We start from the raw sequence: 26,312 nt of genomic DNA, 5'->3' as shown, positions 1-26,312 counted from the left end.
TCAAAGGTATTGTTATGGAAATTCAAGCCAACTTTAAGATTTGTATATGATATGTCATGTGGGAGTCAGTATACTTTTCCCCTCTTTAACTTGTCAATTGAGACCTTGTCTTCTCCCCATTAATCTCGCTGTATACACTGCCAATTTTGTAGATTTCATGGTGAGTGTATATTTAATTTGTTTGTACTTAGAGATTTTTTCTTTCTATCTATAGTTGTTTGGTTCCTACCAATAAAATAAATTAAAAATGGTTGTTCGGCTCTTATACAAAGGTGATGCTGGTTAGATTATTACACCATGACCTGTCAAGTAACTTTTTCTTGCATGTCTTTATGGCAACTTGATGAATGTACTACCATTTTCTCTTCATTTGGCCTGCTTGCGATGTTGCTTGTAATTTTCATAATTGGAGTTCTCTTCATCATTTCATATTGCCTAGTCCTATCTTATAATTAATTATCATCCTAAATAAAACGACACACAATATATGCATTACTAGGGTCCATTCAATAGTGCCTTCTATATAGTAAACAATTATTGAAACTACTTGTTTGTTCAACTATCAGAAGTCTGTTGATTATATTCCTCATCTTTTATGTTTTCTGGATTACAGGGAGTACAACCACTTTTGGATGGTGTACTTAGTTATTTTCCTTGTCCAACTGAAGTCAATAGCTATGCTCTTGACCAAAGTAAGAATGAAGAAAAGGTATTGGGTTGATGAAAATAAATTTTTGTCTTGAATCTTTTGTACTTTCATCTCTTATCTAAAAAATCTTTTGTACAATCATCTGTTTTACAACTTGATTGGGGAATTGATATATTTTATTCTCGTAAAGGTCACATTGTCTGGAACTCCAGATGAGCCTCTTGTGGCGTTAGCTTTTAAATTGGAGGAAGGGTGCTATGGTCAGTTGACATATCTGAGGTATGCCTTTCTGAGAGGTATATTTTCATTTTCTTGATAGTCCAACTATCTTATTATTTCATTCATGTAGTGGCAATGTTAGTACTCAGACATGTAGATGAGCCATTATGCTAACATGGTTTTTATTGTATTTTAAATGAAGAATCTATGAATGTGTCATTCGGAAGGGTGATTTTATACATAACATTAATACAGGAAAGAAGGTTAAGGTCAGTTGAAGATGTGTTATTTATTAGCTTGTTTATTTCTGGTTGAAGTTGCGCTTATGGGCTTGAGATCTTTTGTTTTGAGTTATTTTGTTAATTAATCCATTTAGCATCTTTCAGTGTCATTTGAAAGAAGATAATATGCAAATGTCAGCAAATTTTTGTTTCTCAAAACTTATCCTTCTATAATGTGTTCCTGCCTGAAAATATTGCAATTTGCAACCTTCTATGGTACACCATATTTTTGGAAAAACTCAAATCACATTGAGTGGTGAATATGATGCTCCTCCTCCCCTTGTAAGAGGAAGGTGGAAGGTGAGGTCATGGTTCAAAACCCACCAGTTGCATGTGTAACTTACCAATCAAAAATGAATTTTCAAGCTGGACATCAATTGTGGGACATCCTTGTTGGAACATCTTAAAATTGGAAAAGGGGCTAACATTTTGAGACAGAGGAAGTGTATGGGATAGACTGATGTTTGCATATGTTATGATCGTTTCAGTATGTACTGCAAGGTGACCAAGCTTCTATTTTTATATGATTGCAATGCTTGTTATTATGGTTCAATATGGTAAGACATGTTGTATGTGTGTTATGCACTTGTGCTTTTATGAATGATATAATCTAGACAGTTACATCCTTTAAATTTTGAAAAATAGTTTTATTTTGTTAATGAATTTTCCGGCATGCCCATTTTATCATGCTATCAGTGCTCTGATACTAATTGAATTTCTAAATTAAGTTTAATAGTTAAGGATATATTATCTTCTTGGTACAGATTCCTCGCTTGGTTCGGATGCATTCTGATGAGATGGAGGTTAGTTTTTCTTTGACATTCATCGTAGTAATTAATTCTAATGATATGATTGGGATTTTTTTATACATGAAATCAAATTTTGCGAACCAACTATCTCTACAATGTCTTCTGCCTGTCCCCATGCTGTGGCTTAGGTGGTAAAGGGATAGGGGTGAAGTTGGGGTAGGTTGCACTCTAATATTTCAGAACAAAAGAATATTTGTGTTAGATTAATAGATTGGGGTTTCAAGTCATATGTTTTCTACTCCCAACTAGTTTACTCTTTTTCTTCTTCCTTCTTGGGTTTTTGTTGTTGATTTTCCTTTTTATATCTACAGGATATTCAAAAGGCACATGCTGGGCAAATAGTTGCTGTATTTGGTGTGGATTGTGCATCAGGTCCCACTTATCCCTTTGCATTTGTGTACACAATAATTTATGTTTCTGTGTTGTTTTCCATAGTTGTCTGAATAGAATGGGGGTCGAAGTGAGGATTGAGGAGCTAGTGCAAGTTGAAGTTTCTAAAAGTGAGAGGAAAATATCAAAATGGACATTCAAGCCCATGACCTCTAAGTAAAATGGCATTCCCTATAGTTTGCAACAAAGATGTCTAGGGTTCGAGTCTCCCTTCCCCAACTTGAAATGTATGAAAATAATAATGGTTTTCAGAATGGGTATAATTACTTAGACTGCTAATATTTGAGATGAGGGCATGAGGCTTTGAAACCTGATGATTATGACATTTTTTTTTTCTAGTTGCTTTTTTTTTTTCTTTTTCTTTTCTAATTTTTCTCAAATTATGCATTTTTTGTGTGATCAGGAGATACATTTACTGATGGGTCAATTAAATACACAATGACTTCTATGAATGTCCCTAAGCCAGTGATGTCTTTAGCCGTTCAACCAGTTTCAAAAGATGTAGGAGGACAAGTGAGTGGTCTGTTTAAGTGTGCCTATATGTGTGCATGTTGTATTTGTTAGTGTCCAGTGTTACATGACAATCTTCTTGTTTTCTTTTTTGATAGTTTTCAAGGCTTTGAATCATTTTTAGAGAGAGGATCCTACTTTGTATAAGTATAAGTTTTCATGTAGATTGTTAGATTTGGTTCTCCATTTGGAAAAACTAGACTTTGGTTAAGTTGCTTATAACTATGACTTGGTGCAGAAACCTTAGCTATTACTTAGTCCTAAAACAGAAAATAGAACAAAGGGGCTTATTTGATAATATATTTCTATGTTAATATTATGTTAGTTTCAAGGCATTTGTGGTGTTGTTAATTAGTTACATTTGTGGTGTTGTGTTAGTAGAGCTAAAACTATTAAAGGTTCTTTGTAATAGGTTTGTGAACCATTTATTTATTAGCAAATAGTGGTTTTAAAACCCATTAGAAAAAAAAAAAAAAAAACAAAACACCTATAGTTGCGGTCAAAAAGCGCTGCAATAGGTGCACATTTTATGTTTTAAATGAATCCCTATAGCGGCGCTTATCGCCCACAGCTAAAAGTGCAATTAGTCCGTTTTGATTGATTGCCTATAGCGGCGCAGTCTGCCCGCCGCTAAAAGTCAATGCCATGAATTCTAAACACGTATGGCGGCGGTTTTATGCCCGCCGCAATAAACCTTCACCTGCCTCTAAAAGGTACATATATAGCGGTGCTTTTCACGACTGCCACAATCGACCTATAGCGGCATTGCAACACTGACGGGACGGCCCGCTGTAGTAGCGCCTGCCACTATAGGTCGAATGTACCTTTAGTGGCGCTTTTTTGGGCTTTAGCAGCGCTTCTGGCTCGCCGCAATAGCCTGTTTTTCTTGTAGTGATGGTTCTTGAGCCGACCTACTCACAATGCAACAAGTCTACACATTTAAGTCCATCCCAGATTCCCAGTACTAGTGGTTGTATCTAATAAATGGTTTCAGATTTTTTGCTCCCAATACTTGGTGGTTTTCTACTTCGGCGTGAGTTGTGGATAGATATGAGGCCATTGGTTTTTCTGTGAGGAGAAAAAAAGAAAAGAAAAAAAATGTGTCTTTAATTTTCTTTGGTATTTAACTAGAAACATGGTTGAAATTTAAGATGGATACTTGAGAATTAAAGAATTAAATAAGATAATTATGAATAATGGAGATTGCATGTTTGGCCATCTTTGGCTGTGTGGGGCTTGATTTGGTCAAACATGTAGTTGAGATATCTCGTGGATATAGATCGAGTTGTGAATGGAGGGAGCGAGGTGGAGAAGAGAGTTTGAAATATTTTAAAGCTCATGTCTTAATTTGTATGAAAATAATGAACTTTGAAAATATTTATCATAATTTGTAGGAACAAAATTAAAAGTTAGGAGTTTTGGTGGAGCTTTAAATAACCCACTTGAGCTGTCTAAAAAATGATGATAACCACACAGAAATCCTACAAGGAAAACCAATTGCAACCCAAACACTATTTACTCTTATCTCTCATTTAATTTTAGTTATCGATTGTTTAATTTTTTATAGAGTCCTATATCTAGTTCGGATGTATTCTCTATTTGCTTCACCCTAGGCATGAGCTCCTAGGAGTACTTGGAAAAATATGATTTTCCCCCAATTCCAACCATGTATGTCAAAGAAAAAGAGAGATAACTATTCTCAACTAAAACTAATCCCTTTGATACTTGGATTAACTATTTGATCACCCTCCCTTCAAAAAAAAAAAAAAAAAAAAAAAAAACCTATTTGATCACCTTACATGGGCTTTTAAATAATATGGCTTATAATGGGATGAAAAGAAAATAAAAATACTAGTTTCAACGAATCATGGGCTACTTTTCATCTCATGAAAAGCCTAAATTTATCATTGACCATAATTTATTCCACTATGAAATTATGGTTGCGCACTAGGTTTCTATATGATTATTAAATCGTCACAAGACTATTAAATAACATTTTACACCTCCTTGACATCATCCCTAGCAAAACAAAATCAATGGTTATTATTATCGCTTTGTAAATCATAACAACTTTAGTCCTTATCTCCAAGCAATCTCTAATGATCCAATCGGATGTCTCCGTTCTCCCTAACCTTCCTCTCTGCCTTTGACCAAAAAAAAAAAAAAAAAAAACGTGATCTTTTTGGGGTCACTAGATATATTGGATCGTAGACTTTAATTAGCCACAGCTTTGGGGGCAATGAGAACAATGACTTAAGAAGAGCACCGGAGCCCGCTATTTACGCAGCTTAGCAGGGCATTAGCATTCAAAGCAAAAAAAAAAAAAAAAAAGGCATTCAAACATCAATTGTTTAGCAATCTATAGACAAACAAGGGGATGGTGCAATGCAGGAAGATTCTGAAAGGTACAAGGCTGTAAAAGATTGGGACTATGATTTCATCCTAACAAGATTGCGAGATACAGAATGTTCTCTTCTCCTTGAAAGATTCTTCGACTCAAATACACTTCTTCATGTTGCAGCAAGCTTAGGCCATGATCAGATTGTAGAAGCGATCCTCTCGAAACAACAGTGCCAGCAACAACTTTTAACGGCAACGAACTCCAGTGGTGACCTTCCTCTTCATGTAGATGCAAATGCTAAGCATCTGTACATAGTTCATCATTTGCTCAATTCGTCTCACCACGCACAAAACTCCAAAGTCAACGTGGCTTATTCATAAAAATGAAAAATGAAAAAAGAAAATAAAAAGAAGTCAACGTGGCTTCTAGACTACTAACGAAGAAAAATAAAGAGGAGAATACTCCTCTGCACCTGGCCTTTATTAAAAAATAGGCGAAAATACAATTTTTAGTACTTATATTTTAGGCTGATATTCATTTTGGTTTTTATTTTGATTTTGTTATTCTTCTATTTTCTAAAAATTGAAAATCAATTTTATTTTGATTTTTGCCGTCAACCCATTAATAGAAAACTCCAACAAGGTAGATGGTGCTTGTTGACATAGAACTGATATGGTTATTAAAATATTATTAAAAGAAATTATTTGACATTTTTTAATTGTCACATCAGATTTAAATTAATAAAAAATAAAAAAAAGCCAAATCAGAAATTTTAATTTTAATTATAAAAAATAAAAAATAAACCAAAAAAAATTTACTTTCTAAATTTTTTGTTTAGAAAAAAAAATCTAAATCTAAAAAAAAAAAAAAAAGAATTAATGAAATGTTTCTTGTAGCCCCATCTCCTAAACCTAGTACTGATTCAGGTGATGCGAAGATCAAGATAGAAGCCCCTATTTTGAGGGTTGCTGAGGAAAGAGAGCTCAGTATCTCAAAGAGTTCCCCAAAAGTCAAGCATGGATCCTAATTTATGTAAGGCTGTTAAGAGTAAGGATATTGATTTCATCAAAATTATAGCTCAAGATACGGAGCAACCTTCTCTCTCCGACAAAACCCCCGAATTAAATAGAATCCTTCATCTTGCTGTTGCAAGCTCAGACGATGATCATCAATTTGTACAAGGGAGCCTGGAGATCCAACTGTGCCAAAAATTTGTCACGGAAAAGAACTCCAATGGCGACCTTCCTCTTCATGTAGCTCCAATGGCGACCTTCCTTTTAGTCAAGTTGTCTAACGAGCAGTTGAAAGATCACTGCGATTGTGTACCACTAGTGGAGAAAAATATGGAGGAGAATGCAACTTTGCACCTAGCCTTGATAAAAAAATTCCAAGTGGGTCGTAATTCGGCTTTGAAAGCCAAGTACAATAAAGTGGCCAAGTTCTTGGTTGAGAAATGTCTAGAAGTGTCCTATTATCCAAATAAGGAACGCGAGTCTCCTATCTATTTGGCAGCAGAAGGAGGAGATGAGAAACTCGTGAAGCTAATGATAACTACGAATCGCCTGCCATATAGCAAATCAATTGTTCACGCTGCCATTTATTATCTCAGGACAATTTCCAACCTGCCATATGGAAAATCAATTGTTTGTTTTTTTTTTTTTGGTCAACAAAGGTTATATCATTAAACTTAGGAATTAATAAGTCTATTACAACGTAAATAAGCTTTATCAGAAGCTAAAATACTTTCCACCATAGGCGGCGGATACAAAAAGATAACAAAAGATTCTAAGCTACTAGCACCAAGCTTGGCCAACGCATCAGCACATTGATTAGCTTCTCTATAGATGTGAACTATCTGCTTGTTGGGAATCTCTCTCACCAAGTTCTTGCAATCAGTTAGCAATGGCTCCATTAACGAGTTGGCAGTATTATTGTTCATAAGCAAAACAACACTTAAGGCATCCAATTCAATGATGAGATTATTTAGCCCCATCTCCTTTGCTAATAGAAGACCATCTCTTAAGGCCCACAGCTTTGCCATACAACTGTTAATGCAACCAAGAGGCCTTGCATAGCCTTTCAACCATTGCCCATCATGGTCCCTGATAACACCGCCTCCTCTTGAACGTCCAGTATTACCAAAAGCAGACCCATCTAAATTAAGCTTCCCCCACCCCATTGGAGGCTTCTCCCAATCCACTGCAATAACAGATTTAGCTTTAGGCAGCTTAGCATTCAACCCAACAGAGAAAAATTCAACACTATCTTTAATGCTTCTCTTAAAGCATGACCGATCCACCTTACCTGTCCTAAAAATAAAATTGTTTCTATGCAACCATAAATTCCACACTCCCATGGGAAACATAATCTTCCAAGGAATGCCCATCAATTTGGATTTAATATTTGATTTACAATTGGCTTCAAGCCATTCACCTATCGGTAAGTTGAAAGTTTGCCTCATGCGTATCGGTAATTGAAGTTGCTGCCAAAAATCCCGAGCAAACTCACAGCCCCTTAAAAGATGGTCAATTGTCTCAATGCTTTGATGACATAAACTGCATATGGGATCAAGAGAAAATCAATTGTTCATACTGCCATTTATGGTTCTTTTACTGCGAGAAAAAAAAAAAAAGAAGTGATTTTCATTTTCAGGTGTCTCAGTAGTCGATACACTTGCTTCTTTTTTCTTTTCCCCTTCAATCTATCTCATACAAGTAAACATTGATTAGGTTATCTGGGAGACTGAGTGTGAAAATTTGACGGTTGCTATACAAAGAGGAAAAAAGGTAATTATCAATTTCAGGTTTGTCAATACACATACTTCCTTTTCTTTTCACCTTCAATGTCTCCACGTCAGCATTATTTTAAAAAAAAAATCTGATTTTTTTTCTTTCTAAAACCCGATAATACATAAAACCCAATAATACAACCAAAAAAAAAAAAAAAAAAAAAAAATTGCTCCTCTCTCAAACCGAATTCTTTGCCCATCTTCACTATCAATTTTCTCTCCAAAACCCAGAACCAGCATCAGTCCTTCTATCCCACAACTCAACGACTCCACCTTCTCTGGCACAACTCAATGGCTCCAATTGCCCAAGTTGCAATTACATCCCCAATTTGATGGAGAGGCAACATATGGAATAGGTGTGTCGAAGAAGATTGCGATGACCATCAAGTAGCTCTTTGAGATGGATTTGTTGGACTAACAGTGGTGTTCATCGGTTGCAATAAGGTTGTATCCTCATGCCCAATTCTTTTGTTGTATATATTGAATATAAATTGGATTTTTTGGCTTAAGCCTGAAATTGGTGGTATATCAGTTTTAGGGATTAGGTCTGCACAACATAATTAGGGGAATGATCGATTCAATTTTACTTTGAATTAAATTACATATTTTCATTCATTTTTAAGTCATTATACCATCAATCAAAATAAGTATATGTAATTTTTTTTCGTTCTTTGCTTTTTATTTTCTTTCATCATGATATATCAATAATTTTTAATTTCTAGATTACATTATTCAAAATTTTTTTCTTCAAGTTCCTCTATTTTAGCTCCTGTACATCAACCAAGCTCTATTTCTTGGCTATATCTGTTAGGTTTTGACAAAAGGCCTACAAGAGTAACTGTTGTACATGTATTGGAATAATAGAATAAATGAACTGGCATAAACTATTTGATGATGACCAATGGTCACTAAGCTCCATCTTGCTATTCAATGTGACATTAAGTCATGCATTTCTGTTTTAAGTTATATTCATGGGTGTATATTTTTGCTATATGAAAAATGGGGTGTGCTGATGGGGTGAATTGAATTGATTGCATTTTTGAAGACTAGGTTGGATTACTAATGTGTGGATTTCTGTTACCTGATTGTTTAATCCTCTGCTAGTAGATGGGCGCCTCAATAAAAATATGTTGGATTGCTTTAGTTGGAAATACATAACTATGCAAATATTTATGTGTGCTGTTTCAAGTCCACCCTTTGCAAATTATTTATAAGGCAAGCAGTGTTATCGTCAGGAGTGAAAGTTTTTAATTTGAATACTTTGTCTTGGCTTTTGGATCCTTTGGGCATATTTTGATATAATTTGGCAAGGTGGCTATGCAGAATCCATTGTGCCATTTAGAATACTTAATATTTACATTTTCTTACTTTGTGCAAATTGAGTGCATTTGATTTATGTGTAGGAATTGAGGGCAACTCAGCCAAATCACGAGAAAGAGACTGCAATACCAAATTACCTAAATATGCATAAAAATATATACAAATTATCAAAAAGAGAAACAAATGTGATGTGACAATTAAATCAACAATAAAAAAGAACTATTATTAGAAAATATTCAAAAAGAAATTCCAAATATTTGATAATTACAGTGACAATTTCATAATTAGATATCTTACAACTGGAATCCTAAAAATAAGTTGTTGAAAAAAAAAAATCAACCGATAGAGAAACAAAATTGGAGAGAGAGAGAGAGAGAGAGAGTATTGTGCTATTTTGTCGTGGACAACTTGGAAGGAATAGAGGAGTGGGTTGGAAATGACATAATAAGAAATTTATATAAAAATTAAGGTGGAAGAGGATGGTGGAAGTAGATAAAAGGTTGAACAAAGTGAAACTGTAAACTTAAAGAAGATATAAAGGAGAAAATTTAAAAATCTATAAAGGAAATCAAATGAATTTTTTTTTTTTTTGAAAACAATGATTGGATGAAATGAAATATTGACTTAAGAAGAAAATAGTTGAAGAAAATGAAAAGTAGAGCAAAGTGAAAATTGCAAAAAAAAAAAAATAATAATTATAATAATAAAGGATGCTAAATAAAATTCTAATTGTAAAAATCGTGACTAAAAATAAGGAGATTACATACATGAGTTTAAATGTATATTGCATATATAGCTTGGGCCTTGGACCTTGAGGTCAACTTTAATTCTCTTCCCACATACCTTTGGTTTTGTATATTCAATTATGACTCCCACGTGTGTGTAGAACCCTTTTGGTGCTAACTTTTATGAACTAAGTTAACCATGCAACGCAACACTCCCTTATTTTAAAATGAACAAATTGCCAAATGAGGTTTTTGTATTAGATTCAAATCTGTTATTCTCTCTCTCATTCTACACATTACAAATAGCGTTTATTTATATATATAAAAAAAGATTTGTACAAGTATTTTTTTTTTTTTATCTTTTTATCTCTATAAATATATCATTTTTTTATTAATATATTTTTTTTTCAGGTGAACTATATTCTTCTAACTTATATTGTAGCATGTTATATTTGCCTAATATACAACAAAACTTTATCAATTTTAAATTTATTATTCAAATTTCTCATCTCTTAAGAAATAATAAAATTATAATAATCAAAAGCTCATCCCAAAATTACAATGTTATCTTTACCAAAATTAAAATGAAACCAACGGAATAAAAAATAGACTATATAATAATTTATTACTCAAACAATTGGTAGGAATATTCAAATTCATAACCATGTAAATTGTGTTTTGATATAATCTCAAATTCTTATTTCCAAAAAAATCTATGTATCGACCAAAACCAAAATTCAATCAAAGTTATAAATGGGAAAGATAAGACTTTTCTTATGGGAAATGAAAATAAAAAACACACAATACCAAAAAACATATTAAAAAAAAAAGGAAAATCCCCCAAGAGAGAGAGAGAGAGAGAGAGAGAGAGAGAGATTGTGTTGGAAATCTGGATTGAATGGGAGAAATGACATCAAATTTATACAGAATAAAATAGGGAGAAGAAGAGTAAAAATATAAGAAAGATAAAAGGATGAAGGAAGTGTAATAATAAAGCCTAAAGTAGTGGGGAGATAAAGAGAAAAAAATGAAGGAGAAAAGTTGGAAGAAGTGTAACAGTAGGTGTGAATTAAAAGGGAAAAGAAGAGTTCTTTATATATATATATATATATATATATAAAATTGGGAGAAGAAAAGTTTAAAAAGAGAAATGAAAAGATAAAAAATAAGTGGATGATGTGGCTCAACAAGAGTGTAGTAACAATAAATGCTATGTTTCAACTTTTAGATATATATAGATTAGGTTGGCATGAGCTAGAGTTATTTTCCACTAAATATTTTTTGAAAACTACTCCATTTCACGCCAAGAAAACAACTCTATTTTCCACTAAATATTTTTGGAAAACAACTCTATTTTCGACTATCTCATTTTCCAATATTAGGTAACAATCTTAAAATGAGTTCAAAATTATCTTCTAGTTTCCTTTATTTACCTCGGCGGAGATAGAATGTTTTTTCAAAAGAAAACAAATCTATCTATATTTGAATTACCTTTTTTTAGCATGACGTGTGAAAGGGTTTTTTTTTTTTTTTGTTTTGTTTTGTTTGTTTTTGTTTTTGTTTTTTTTGTTTGTTTGTTCGTTTGTTTGTTTGTTTTTCTGTTTTTTCCTAACATGTGGATGAAGTTGCTTCTCTTCATGCTTTCTTGCAACCCAAAATGATCCAACTTCTTCTCCAAGATGGACTTCAATTGCCTTATCGATCTCATCCATCAAAACCTAATTTGTGTCCTCCAAATCAACCATTTCTCAACATGCGTTCTCCTTGCAATCCTCAACTTTTCCTGGGTCTCTTTTCTTCTCAATTCTCATTCTTTCTTAGTCAATGCCAGAGCCACTATCTATGATTTATGGGATTTGATTATATGTAGCTTGTACTATGTCAACGATTATTGCAATTAAGAGTAAGGCAAGACGATGTTAGTCGTAGTCCTTAGACTTTTTACAAAATTTTCCCATGTTTTCAAACATATGCATGAATATTGTAGGGACTTGTAGTCCTCAAATTTCTTGCAAATGTTTTCCCATCTTTTCAAACATTTGCATGAATTTTATAGGGACCGTGTCACCTATTTATAAAAGCTCGAAAATGTGTGAAAACACAAAAGCTATTTAGACCCCCAAATAAAAATTACGGCTCGGTTGATTTTACTCTAACTTAAACTAAGTGTGAAATAGAGTAAATGCGAGCGGATAAACAATGTAACTACTCTAAGCCATATTCATCATAACACAGCAGTAAAATGAAAGCTAAAAGAGTAGGGAAGAAGAATGTAAATACAAGATAACACACGGACGTGTTATCGAAGAGGAAATCGAAGTACTCGGCAAAAAACCTCTCCGCCACCTTCCAAGCGGTAAATCGATCCACTAGAGAATAAGTTGGAGTACACGAATAACAAAAGACCCTCCAAGCCTAGTCTACCCCAAGTACTCGAGTCCTCCAAGCTCCTGCTACCAATTGACTTCACCAAGCCTTGTCTTCTCTAGCTCTCCAGATTACGCAATTCAGCCCGATTGCATCCACCAAACATATGGCTTCTTCCAATGCTTCCCAACAGCACCAAAACCTCACTTTACACTCAGACTGGGTGTAGTAAGTGTTTGGGCTATCAGCCTCTCAAGGATTTGGAAATGGAGAGGTAGGAGTTGAGGAAAACCACAATGTATTGTGTAGAGGATTGTGGGTATAACAATCTCTAACTCTCAAAGGTTGCGACTAGGGTTTTCTCTCTGGAAAGCACTCTACTCAATATGTGGGTAATGCGGGTATCTCCCGGGAAGGCCTTACCCACAAAACACTGAAGAAAACCAGCTGTCACCATCTATCATGACTCTTCGCATTCCAATCATGTGTTGAGCACATGCTTCACTTCGCAGGAAGCCTTCTCGCGAGCTACCCGCAAAAACTTCTTTGCTCTTCACTTTGCCTTGAGTTTTCACACTCTCTCTCACACACAACCCATACAAAGAAATCCCACATAAAATACAAGGTATAAAAGATTGAACAAAATTACGATCAAATTTGGCACGAAATTAAAGCCAACACAAAATAGTTGTAAATCACAACTTTACAATTTATAATAGTGATGGTCCCTTTTCCCTTTTTTTTTTTCTTTTTTTTTTTTTTTGAATCAATATTGACAAAAGTCACTCCTAATTAAAATATATGATATATAAAAATTAAATCAATCACATATATGTGATAAAATATGGCATACAAGTGTAAAAGATAAAGAAAATTATTTAAATAAAAAGAAATAATATTAACAAAAAGATTAACCAAAGATATATTGAATATAATGCAATAATACCATATTGATTGAGAGAAAGAGAGATGATTACCAAAAAAATATTAATACAAGTAGGTTTTTATTTTTTTATTTTTTATGTAATAATACCAAGAGGTAATGATTGAGCTACAAGGACCTTAGCAGACCTAGTCTTATTATAGATCACATAAGATTATGTTGACAATATTTTAAGATGCCGTTATCTTAGAAATTGTAACAAAAAAAAAATATCGATTAGCTTCGCTATTTTCGAAGTGTAATTTGATATTAGTGATTCACGTTTTGGGAGGCGCTCATATTCATCATTACATTCTGTAATTTTCTGTTGTGCAGCTGTAAGTATAGTTGCCTCTTTCGCATAGGATTGTGTACCTGTAGCGTTTCTTGCAAAAAGCATTTTCTTGTGTACATTCTCTATATCGGTTTGGCAATTCGAATTTTGAGTCCTATCCAGTGGGTTTGTGATTTGTATAAGAAGATTTCTGATTTCACCACGGGCATCAAAAATGAGTCCTAGCTTGTAATACTCTCTATGTCTGAAAGTAAAGCTAACACACAAAAATCATAGTCCATGGACTTTTTGCAAATGCTTTCAATAAGGGCTCGATCTGCATTAGAAATATCATAGAAAATAGAGGTGACTAGTAGAGGGATTATCAAGATTGATAGGCAACTAATTGGAGATGCCTTCTTCTCTTCTTCTTCTTCTTCTTTTCTTTTTTATTTATTTTTTAAATTCTTTGTCATGAATGATATTGTTGATTCATGTATCTTTTGGCTTCCTATTTATAATATATTCGGTCGGCATGAGATAGAGTTATTTTCCACCAAGATAGGTTGGCATGGAAAACAACTCTCTTCCATGTCGAGTTAAGTGAAGTTAAACGATAATTTTCCTTTGACACATTATTTTCTTATACTAAACACATGAAAGTTCAAAAAACTATCGAAATAAACAACATTAAAATTTACAGAAAAGGAATCATTTCTCAAAAAGCATTTTTTTTATAGAAAAATATTTCATTTTCCAATATTTGGTAACAATCTTAAAATGAGTAGGAAAAATATATTTTAATTTCCTTTATTTGGTGATGATGCACAAAACATCATCAGTGAGTTGATCGTCCACACACGTCAATAGGTGCACCTGAAGAACAAAAGAGAAGAACCAATCAAAGGGCATCGGTGGGGTACCGGCCAAAGACCCTCCGAAGGTTAAGTCAGAAGAGAACTCCAACAATACTTGAGAGTTTAAGCTTTAGAGAAATTGTGCGTACCTTGATTTGTGAGGGTATTGGGGCTTTTATAGTAGTAGAAGGTTGGTCTCTCTTCCTTGGTGTAGAAGTCTTTTCCTTATAGGAATTCTCTTGAATAGTCCCAAACGTGATGGGCAAGATATTTCCTTGTAGAGAAGATCTTCATTAACGCGTGTATCTTACGGAAATCCTTTCCTTGTAGGTCTCTCCTTGATTAGGGTTAGCTGTGGAGCACAAATTATTTCCTTTTAGGATTCCTTGGAGACCACTTAAGCCATGTGGGTGCCACGTGGCCTTGAGGCCCGTCCACCTCTTTTCCTTGTAACTTGGATCCGTCCATGTAGAGAGAATATCCGTCTACTAGTATCGTACCGTTAGGTCCATTCAAATGGATCTGTCAGCCTAAATTTTGTACTCTACAACCCTCAATTATGGTTAGGCGTAGGGTGTAAGGCTTTTCCATATCAGGATTCTAGATGAGCACTTCTAGTACCATGCGTCCCCCTCTATTGGGTTCGTCTGCCGGGGGTCCGTCCCCTCTGTTGGGTCTGTCCATATTGAGGTTCGCCTAACTGAGGTTCGCCTAACTGAGGTTCGCTTCCATTGGATCCATCTACCCACCGAAATGTATTCGTCAGTCTTGCCATGTCGTCAGCTTTGTAGGTCTAAAAATACCCTTATCAGTTGCCCCCTCAGCACATGTGTCCGTCAGTTTCGCCCTGAACGGACTCATGGGGTGACAGATTCTTGTAGCCATCGTCTCTTTCCTCAGGAGTTACGCTTTGATTGATGGGGTAGTTGAGGGTATACGCGGTGCGTTCTGAGTGGCGCTGAGGTTGTCGAAGAAAATGTACCCGTTGATTAGCTTTAGGATTTTTACTTTTTAGTTTATTTTGAGAATAGTAGTTTCATATATGCTAAGCTCTTTTGAGAACAATGGCTTTTTATAAGGATAACGATTGTCGCTCATTGGTTTTTTGAGCTTTCTTTGCTTCCGTCGTCTTGCGTGTTATTACTTACGCCACATATTGAACACGTCCTGAAGCTTTGATTTTCCGTGGGGAAGCATGGTGGCTTCTTCGTGGTTTTGCACTTAAATGCTATATCTAGTGGTTAATGAATCATTGGCATGCACGACCTCTATACTTAGTAGACAGCATGCAAAGCTCCACTTGTCTTTCCCTTTACAGGCGCATATGGTGATCTCAACACGTACGCATGGTGTTTAAGCGCTTGAATGTTGATATTGAATGAATAGCTTGCTTGTGGTTTTGAACCTCAACGCCACATGCCCTTCTTTCTAATAAGTCATGACTGCTCGTGCTTTTTTTTTTTTTTTTTTTGGTCGTCCACTTTGGGTCATGGACTTGTTGAGGTACCTCGTCACCTTGTCAGTCATCCACTTGGGGTCGTGAACTGATTGAGTTGACCAAAAAGGTGACGAGGCACCAAAATTTAGTCAACTCAATCTATATTTGAATTACCTTTTAATTTCAAAATGAGTTGGAAAATTATCTTTTAATTTCCTTTATTTAGCTTGGGAGAGGTAGAATTGTTTTCCAAAAGAAAAAAACTCTATCTATATTTGAATTACCTTTTTTTAGCTTGACATGAGAAAGTTTATTTATTTATTTTTTATTTTTTATTTTTAACATGGGGATGAAGTTGCTTCTCTTCATGCTTGCTTGCAACCCAAAATTTATCCAACTTCTTCTCCAAGATGGACTTCAATTGCCTTACCAATCCCATCAATCAAAACCTTATTTAGGTCCTCCAAATCATCCATTTCTCAACATGGGTTCTCCTTGCAATCCTCAACTATTCCTGGGTCTCTTTCTTTCGGTTAGTTGCTCTATGGCACCTAAATGAAAATCCACCATGTCCCAGAACCCTCTTCATTCTAGGGCATTTTCTCCTTCTGACACCACACCTTCTTCTGTTTGGTTTCGTGATGATAAAGCCTGAAAGGACTTTTCAGAGAACTTTTCACGACGAGGCATTCATTCGGAATGCCAAGTTGTTCTATCAGACTTTTCCGATACTGACCTTCCCACTGTCATCTACAGTCGGGGTTGGGAGTCACTATGTGGCATCCCGGTCACTTGTCTCTCCGTGATCATACAGGAGTTTTACTCCAATATGCATGGATTCAATACTTCAGTACCTCAGTTTGTCACTCGCGTTCAAGGTACGCGCATTGTAGTTATTTCGAATCTTATATCTGAGGTACTACACGTACCGAGGGTAGCGCATCCTGACTACCCCGGTTGTGATCGTCTGAGGACTGTGTCCAAAGACGAACTCTAGTCTCTTTTCTATGAGACACCTTCATCTTAGGGTGACCGTCAAAACACCCCTTGTTCGGGCTTTGCAAAAGGTCCGAGATTCCTTAACATGGTGATGACATTCATTCTCCATCCATTGTCTCACTATAACTCTATCACAGAGCCTCGTGCTCGATTTTTGTTATCCCTCTTAGAGGACATTTCTATTAACTTCCTTTCTCATTTCATTCTATCCCTTATAGATGTCTATAGGGATACGGCGATCCGTGATAAGCTCATTTTTTCTTTGACTATCACGCGGATTCTTTGTCATTTTTCTGTCTCCTGTCCAGAGTATACACACTTTTCCGTTATGTGTGCCATAAACGCAACTACCGTTCGACGGAGCGAGGCCTAGCTTCGACCGAGGTGGCCACGGATTGAGATGGCGACTCCTTTAGCTTCTTCTGCACCTTCCACCTCCACTACTTCATCTTCTACGGGTGAAGTGACTCTTAAGGCCATCATGGCATAGCTTGTGCGCATGGATGCTCGTCTTGACACACTTAGTAATGAGTTGTATCAGGTGAACACCCATGTTATTAGTATCGCACGATTACAGGCTGCCATGGGTGGTTTCATTGCTTATACTTCTCCATCTCCACCGACTTCAGAGGATGAGAGTGATGATGGCTTTGGCAGTGATGATGCTGATGAGGACGATGGTGCTAGCTCGCCCAGTGATGATGAGAAGCCTACTTGATTTACTTACCCTTTGTCACTCGTGACAAAAAGAGGGAGTAGTTTTTGATATGAGAGTAGTCATATAAATAGGGGGAGAGTTAGCATAGGAGATTTTTGTAATAGGGGGAGTGTTCATACTTTGAGGGATGTAGTGAGGACATATGTATTTTTTTTCTTTTCTTCTTTTAGGGATACATTGTTCTTACATTGTGATAGCAAACCTTGTACTTATGATGTTATATATATGATGAGGTTGTTATTATAGTTCTTTCACCTATCTTCACATTTGCTGTTTCTTTTCTCTCTTTATGCACATGTTTCTTATATATTGTCTGCAATCTTTTATTTTAGTTTCACACTAAGATGCTGTGATGAGTTTTGTTTAAAGTATTGCAGAAATACAGGTTGCCAAAGTCTTCTTGCCATGAACTCTCTTCTTCCAAAGTTTTTCAAAAGTTTGTGTTAGGATAGATTTTATTGTATTTAACAAGTGAGTATGAGTTGAGTGATTTATGACTTCTCTCATATGTTCATTTGTTTGTTATGGTTTTGTCACAGATTGCCAAAGGGGGAGATTGTTAGGACATATGTGAATCATGTTAGGAACATATGTCAATATAGAATTGGCTAATCTTTTGACAAAATACACTTTACTTGTAATTGGGTAGATCTAGGATGTGTTTAATGCTTCAAGGAATAAGGTTTCAAGTTCAAGTGTTAAAGTCATGCAAGTCTGTCCAAGAAACAAGTGAAGAAACTGGATTTTAAAGCTCAACAACTATCTCGATAGTTAGTATCTATCGAGGCTTAAAAGGCTGTTTGAGCCCGATTCTCAATAGCTACTCGATAGATAGGGTATTTATCGAGGTTTAAGAAAATCAGATTTTTAGCTCTGATTTCACTCCAATTCGTGTATAGATGTTTGGGCTTTCTTTTCTCACAACCCTAAACATATATAAGGATTGTTTTAAGGGGCGTCACAGCTGATGCACCTCAATGCAAAAGTTTTTCACAAGCATATTATGAATTGGAGACATATGCCCTAGTTCATCTTTCTATTCAAGAAGTTGTTGTGTTTGTACACCATAGTGTTTTGTAACCAAAGAGCTTTGTAATCTTCATTGTGTGATGAACTGAAGTACTTTGCAGCTAACATCCTTCTCAAGTTGGTGTGTAAGTCGCATACTAGGATCCACGCATCGAATTGGTTAGTCACGTACTGGGAGCTGTGCATGGGAAAGGAGAGATTGTCACTACAGAACAAGTTCAACTGGGTATTGGGGTAAGGGTTCAATTGTAGGTTGGTATAAGGTACTAGGATTCCTTTACTTGTAACCGCTTTTTGTGATAATAGTGAATTCTCGAGAGTGGTGACCTTAAAATCACCCGGTGGGGTTTTTGCCGTGTAGGTTTTCCCTATTTGTAAATAAATCACCGTGCCAATTTATTTTCCACTGCATTTTAATTTAGTTGGTGATTTGTTTGTGCTACCATACATATTGCATGCTAATTGAGTTAATTAATTAACTTGGTTAATTAATTGGTTAATTCATCACAAGGGGTCAATACATTCTTGGCCTATCAGTTCATATTGACTTTGTAGGATGTTGGATGCTAAGTCCATGGCATACTTGTTACTTTAGACCCAAAGTCCTCTTTTAAAAGGGTTTTTTCAACTTGGACTTATGATAGCAGTTAGGTTATGGTCTTGTGAACTTTTCAAGTTAAGATATACTTTTGGACTTAGGGATAAGCCTCTTATATATGGGAACTTCTTTTCTTTTATCTCAACACATCTTAGGGTGTACTATAATTTTAGGGTCATCCCTTCATATTCTACATCTTTCATTTGTCCTTTAGAATTAGGTGAACACATGATGTATGGTTGCACAAACAAGAGATATATGAAGGGTATTCTTTTTTATAAGATCTAGGATCGCTATAGTGTGGGTAGGCTCCTTAAGGCTAAAGAGATAGATAAGTAGGTCACTCATAACTTGGTAGGCTACGATTCTAACTGAGGGCCTAAGTGGACCATATAGTGGATTGGTAGCAAACCTTTAACATACTCAAAGCCCATTATAGGTGATGACACCGATTATGAGTTGGTGGGATGAACTCAGGAAGATTTGGGCCTGAAGGGAGCCTTCCGTCTTCCCACTCATCACCAACCAAGGTTAAGAGACAAAAGAACCAAGTGATGTGCATGCAAACAAGTATTGAAATTGATTTTATTAAGGTTAAGATATATGACACATAGGAATTGCACTCATTATCCCCAGTGGAGTCGCCACTGTGGACACAACGGAAAGTGTCAGAGTCGCCACCTAGTTATATGGTCTAGGAACCATGAATATAATGTCCTTTCAAGAAAGGACCATTGATTTTACTACCAGAGTATGGGTTCGGAGTTTTGGTACCGTGTTGGGAAGGTGTTAGGCACCTAAAGCCGCCTAACCCTAAGGTTGGCCTCCTCTCATTGTGTCTTAGATCTTAACTTTATTAAAAGCATGTTCAATACTTGTATTCTGACTCACACACACACTAACATACATCTAAGCATACAACATGGCATCATTCATTCCAAACCCTAACCATACATCTAATCATGCTCATCAAGCAAACCTAACATACATCCATCATGGCAATCATCTCATCACAAACTCTAGCATACATCTATTATGACATCTCATCAACCTAGCATACATCTATCATGGCATCTCATCAACCTAGCATTCATCATGTCATCATATCACATCCAAGGCTTATAAGCATTCATACATCATGTTAAGGCAGCAACATAAACACAACAAAATTAAAAGATTATATTGGAGAGTCAAGAACATCAAGAACATATTATCCAATCAAACATATTAATACCCATCATCAAGCCATGTTATCAAATAATGTGCATGTACATATGAATGCATGACTTACTTTCACTTACCATACCGCATCAATGCATGAACATGTAAATGCGTGCTCATGGTACTTAGACAAGAAAGAAAGAAAGAGAAAAACCTAATCTAACATTTTAGAAGCATACAACATCCACCTAACATTCATCTAGCATTATATCACATATCTCATCCAAGGCAGCAACATTTAAATATCAAAGGATCACATCGGGAATGTGATGATCACCAAACACATTCATGCTCATTTTCCAAACATGCTATCAAACAAACATGCGTGCACATATGAATGCATGACTTACCTTTACTTACCTCCTTGGATCATAGCACCTATGGCATCAACAAATGGGCATGTGAATGAATGTAAATGGCATTAAGACAAAAAAGCAAGAGAAAACCCTAATTTAAATATGTAAACAAACAACCAACATGTGAAAGGTAAACAAACAACCAACATGTGAAACAGAGACTAAAGACCGTAAACTTGTGAAAAATAATCTAAAACAAAAGCACATTATACAAGATAAAGAAAAAAAATAAAAGAGCTAGGGTTTCTGGGCAGGATCATGCGTACGCATGCTTGCTTATGCATAATTAAGCTTGCACACGCAAAAAGGATTATGTGTATGTGGAAATCAGCCTAGAAACTTTAACAACACAACAAAATAGAGCAAAGCACAAAACGATAAATCTAACATCCTAACATGCTCAAAAACATAAAGAAAGTCTAAAACTAACCTAAACAAACATATATAAAAATGAACTAAACAAAGAAACAGATAAAGAAAAGATTAAAGACAAGGGAGTCAATACCGTACCGGAGGCTGTACCGATTTGGCCAGCGGTACGATATATTTCGGATACCGGTCAATACCGGTATACCGTTTCGGGTTTACCGCTATATATATATATATATAATGTTTAAAGCCCATATATATATATATAAATTCATAGATTAGACTAATTTGTAATCTTAGACCCCACACAAACCCAAGCTCATGCCAAAGCCCAAGTCTATACATCTGTATCTATAAAAATGAATTAAAAATCAAGTTAAATTTAAAATACCAAGCTTACCTTTCAATTGTTTCACACGTGAACTAACTGAGGACTTAAAAAAAAAAAAAATAGAACAACTGACATGTGATGATGTGAGAGGACTTTTGACCGTTTTAGGGGCTAGGAAATAATTAAAAAAATGAAAAATATCTGACATATGAAAGTTACTTTTAACTTTATACATCACTTTTGCAAGCTATCAACTTTATTAGGTGTTTAAAGTAGTTGAAATTCAGGCTATTTGGCATACATTGGACGCAACCAAGAAAGAGGAAAGAGAAAGTAAATCTGAAAGAGAGAAGGAGAACGCCGGTTAAGAAGATCTAGAATTTGTAGAAGGAAAGACCATGCGCTATGAGTTTGAGAAACTGCGAACACCGGTGAGTGGAGAGATGAGAGAGTGAGAACTTTTTTTTTTTTTTTTTTTTTTTTTTTTTTTTTTTTGTTTCAGTCCGGTATGCATTTACTGTCCGAAACAGTCAAATTTCGCCGGTACGGCCAGTATTTTTTCCGGTATGAAATAAAGGGGGTATCTGTACCGGTTTGCTTGCCGGTACGGTATATACCGGCCGTAACGGCCAGTACGGTACGAAATTAACTTCCTTGATTAAAGATAGAAATGGAAAAAGAAGAGTTTTAAAGAATACCTCAAAAAAGAAGCTTTCAAGCTTAATTTTGACCATTCCCCTTAGTCAATCTATTCATAAATCAATAGAAACGTGATTAGTAATCTTAAATTCAAAGGATCAAGGCTAGAAAAGGCCCAAATCAAATAAAATTGACTTGAGGATGTCTTGTGCAAAACTTCCTCTTTGATTCATTATTTCTAGTGAATCTTAGGTTTTACCTTAGGATTTTTTGTGTGTCTTGAAAGGGTACATGTAAGGCTTTATATAGTTGAAAAATAAGGGTTTGGAATGACTCCTTGACGATGTGAAATTCATTCCAAACCTCAGTCTTTAATGAAGAAAACTTGCATTTTTTACTACTTTAAAACCCTAGATGAGTACACAGACTTGCGCCTACGTACATAGCGTGTGGCCTGCGTACATACGTTTGTGCTTGCGTACGCAAACTGTGGGTTTTATTTGGCCTTTATTTTCTACTAATAGATTTTTTCTCATTAAAAGTTATATTTTTCATTTTAACACCTCCCAAGTCAATTTAGCATCTGATTGGGCCCTAAACCAACCTTAGGCCTTGGAATTTGGGCATCATTAGGGACCAGGGACCCGAGTCGTAAGGGGTATAAAATGTGGTGTCTACAGCCTTCAATAGAGTTAAGACATAAGACACAATGATGGGAAGCCAATCTTAGGGTTGGGCAGTTTTGGGTGCCTAACAACTTCCCAAGATTGTACCTTAACTTCGAACCCATATCTCTAGTAGTATGATCAAAAGGTCCTTCCTCGAAAGGACACTATATATATGGTTCCTAGACCATTGCAAAAACTAGGTGGTGACTCCTTTAATGACCCCCTTATGTCCACGGTGATGTCTCCACTAGGGATTGCGAGTTTAATTCCTATGTGTTCAATGTCTTAACTTTAATAAAGGTTTATTCAATACTTGTTTGCACACACATCACATGGTTCTTTTGTCCCTTAACCTTGGTTGGTGATGAGTGGGAAGATGAAAGACTTCATTCGAGCCCAAATCTTTCGAAGTTCATCCCACCAAACACATTGTAACCAAACAAAATACATACATGCACATTTTCAATAACATGGTTTGATGTACATGCACATCAAAAGTCATAGAAAATTATAAAGTTATTACAAATGAGATAAAGTTTGGCTACAAATTTGGTTGCAGCCTAAGGCTCAACTTCACTCAATATTTTTTTAATTAGATGTGAATTTTGACAAATCTACCATTGGATTACATTTTCTTCTTATATCCTTCATGCTTGTAAAATTTCTAAAATAAAAGACCAATAGGTATGTCATTGATCAATTCTTTAAATTGAAAGTTTTTGTAATATAAAATTATACATAAAAAATAATAAAACTATGTGTGCGGGCTAAAACTGAGTAAAAATGCATAGTTAGGGTCACAACAAATTTGTATTATGGGCTAACAATAATATACAACGGGAGATTTTGACAAGAACATTAATTTACGCAAATAACCACGTAAACATGTTGTTATTCATGTGTATAGAAAATATTACTAACTTCCTCTCAAGAACAAGATATATTTAATGAAAAAATAATACGAGTTTCATTTGTTCTTCAATGAGTGGGAATAATTGTGAAAGAACAAATAAAGCCCGTGTTCATAAAAAATAAAGCCAATGTTTAATAGTTAGAGTGTAAGACCATTCATGTACATTATTTTAACATGTTATATTACTTATTAAAAATGTTATATGACTAAAAGTATATGTAAATGATCATTTCAACCTCTACTATGTTAGAGAAAAATTATTTCAAATCGGTTTATAGGTAAACTTTTTCTCGCATTAAATTGTCATCAAATGTTTCTTGAAAGTACAAAAATTACTATAAATTTTACCATAAAAAATTTACAAATAATACGATGAATATGATGATTCATGCTGCTTGAACACATAATTAATATCTTTCTTTTTTTTTTATTTTTTTTTTCTTTTTAAAAATTCTAAGTCATCAATTTTGCTGTTTTTAGATTCTCTTTTTTCTTGTACATAATTTTTTTTTCTACTCTAGTTTTCCTTTTTGTTGTCTGTACATATTTTTTTGGCTAATTCATTTTTGTAATGAAGTAGTCTGCTCTTAATACAATTTTTTTTAGCTATCACAAAAAAGGGCAAAACAAAAAAAATTGAAATCAACTCATGAAAGGGTGAGTCATACGCAACTTATTGTACGATCACATTTAAGTACTGATACTGATAGCTTAGCTCCCCCTCGTTCTTTTTTTGTTTTGTTTTTGTTTTTGTTTTTGTTTTGTTTTTTGTTTTTTGTTTTTTTTTGTTTTTTGTTTTCTTTTTTTTTAAACTCGCCCTTACAAATTAGGGGACAATGCCTTAAACTATAAATTGAGGAGAAATACTAAAATTGTGTTCATAACTTCAGGTCGTCAATTGTAATTTGTCTCTATAGTTTGCATAATAGAATTAGGAACATTTCAAAACATTCTTTTTTTTTTTTTTTTTTTCGGTGGAATTTTCTGACTAGATGTTGACAAAAATTGTTAATTCATGTTTAACAAAAAATTTTAAATTATGTTTAACAAAAATCATTAAATTATGTTTTAAAAAGTGCCAAATTATGTTTAACAAAATTTGTTACCTTATGTTTAACGAATATTGTCAAAATATGTGTAATGAAAATTGTTAAATTATGTTTGACAAAAATTGTTATTTAGTAAAATTTATCAAACATAATTTCACCCATAGGCCCTTTGGCTCATAGGTTTTAATGATGTGAATAATACCCATTCAATACCCCTTTAAGATAATGTATCTCTTAATTACAATTTTTTGTTTCAGGGGAAGACTATTTGATTCCAACCACATTACCTTTCTACATAAGTTTATTTATTTATTTTTAATGTTTGAGGGGATATGTATTTTTATTTATTTGTGGCTGCACCTAATAATTTATTTAGGTTGCCTACGTACCCTTGATGGGGGATCAAACCAATTCGTAATTCTTAAATTTGAGGTTTTAGATTTAAAATCCCCAAATATGATTTGTCCAATTTAAATAATGGACATTTAAGTCTAATACTTGGTGTTTAATTAAGCATTGACTTAATTTTGTTTTTAGGTGAGGTAATTGATTTTATTCTCAAGGGTAAGTCAAGGACCATGTTTTTATGGAAATTAAACCAAGGATTCTCTTTCATTTGCTTATTTGTAGGAATTTTAATAAGCAATTGTATTTTGATTGAGGTTCCCAAATTTAATTAAGGGAAAGAAAACTACTTTGGAGAAATTTTATTTTTATGAACATAATCAATTTCAGAGTCATTTTATTTTGGGGATTAGAAATTCCAATTTTGGTTAAGGAATTAGGAATCACAAAGAATTAGTCATATTGGAATTTGATGAGATTAGAAACCCCACTCTATTTAAAATAATTTTGGGTGTCAAGGACTCCATTGAAGCATATTATTTTAAATTGATGGAGTTAGTAATTCCAATTTGTTTAAGATTTGGTAGAGTCAAGGACTCCATTAATTTTGTGGTAAGACTTCGTTAAGATTTGATAGAGTCAAAGACTCCATTAATTTGGTAGAGTTAAGGACTCCATTAAGATTTGGTAGAGTCAGGGCCTCCATTAATTTTATGGTAGAGTTGAGGACTCCATTAAGATTTGGTACAGTCAAGGACTCTATTAATTTGGTATAGTCAAGGACTTCATTAATTTTGTGGTAGAATCAAGGATTCCATTAAGATTTGGTAGAGTCAAGGACTCAAATTGAGAAAACATTAAACCAAAACGTGAAAGAATTTTTGTTTGGTAATTCTCAAATAGGACCTAGAGTCAAGAAATTGTACTTATAACTTCATATATGAAGTTAGGAACTCTTCATGATACCCGACCCTATTTGGTTTACCAAACAAAAATTCAGTTTTGAGAGAGAGAGAGAGAGAGAGAGAGAGAGAGAGAGAGAGAGAGAGAGAGAGAGAGAGAGAGATTGATAAAATCTCAACTTAATGCTGATGCTGCGTGTTCCTCCACTACTTGTTGCTCTCTATCTTTGTCTGCGTTTCTCTTCTTCTTTTTTCTCTGTGTTTTTGCAGTGAGTTTTTCTTTTT

General features: G+C 34.7%; 2 protein-coding genes across 2 annotated transcripts; both read left to right on the top strand.

Moving 5' to 3' along the window:
- The first annotated feature begins 249 nt into the window (after positions 1 to 249).
- LOC126724920 (elongation factor G, mitochondrial-like) lies at positions 250 to 3,186 on the top strand. The gene is made up of 6 exons (XM_050429341.1): positions 250 to 709; positions 840 to 928; positions 1,071 to 1,137; positions 1,914 to 1,952; positions 2,270 to 2,330; positions 2,752 to 3,186. The coding sequence occupies exons 1-6, from the start codon at positions 596 to 598 to the stop codon at positions 2,910 to 2,912; spliced, it is 531 nt and encodes a 176-aa protein (XP_050285298.1). The 5' UTR covers positions 250 to 595; the 3' UTR covers positions 2,913 to 3,186.
- A 3,029-nt stretch (positions 3,187 to 6,215) lies between these two features.
- LOC126727717 (uncharacterized) lies at positions 6,216 to 6,884 on the top strand. Its single transcript, XM_050433642.1, has one exon. It carries the CDS (start codon positions 6,216 to 6,218, stop codon positions 6,882 to 6,884), a length of 669 nt encoding a protein of 222 aa, XP_050289599.1.
- The last annotated feature ends 19,428 nt before the right edge of the window (positions 6,885 to 26,312 follow it).

This window comes from Quercus robur, chromosome 5 (assembly GCF_932294415.1).
Source record: "Quercus robur chromosome 5, dhQueRobu3.1, whole genome shotgun sequence".
NCBI lineage: Eukaryota > Viridiplantae > Streptophyta > Magnoliopsida > Fagales > Fagaceae > Quercus > Quercus robur.
This window is presented reverse-complemented; position numbering and strand designations above follow the sequence as displayed.

Coding starts and splice junctions, on each gene's coding strand:
- LOC126724920 (XM_050429341.1), top strand. CDS start 596: ATGTTTTCTGGATTACAGGGAGTACAACCACTTTTGGATGGTGTACTT. Junction 710..839: donor AAAGTAAGAATGAAGAAAAG/GTATTGGGTTGA, acceptor ATTCTCGTAAAG/GTCACATTGTCTGGAACTCC. Junction 1,953..2,269: donor TGCATTCTGATGAGATGGAG/GTTAGTTTTTCT, acceptor TTATATCTACAG/GATATTCAAAAGGCACATGC.
- LOC126727717 (XM_050433642.1), top strand. CDS start 6,216: ATGGATCCTAATTTATGTAAGGCTGTTAAGAGTAAGGATATTGATTTC.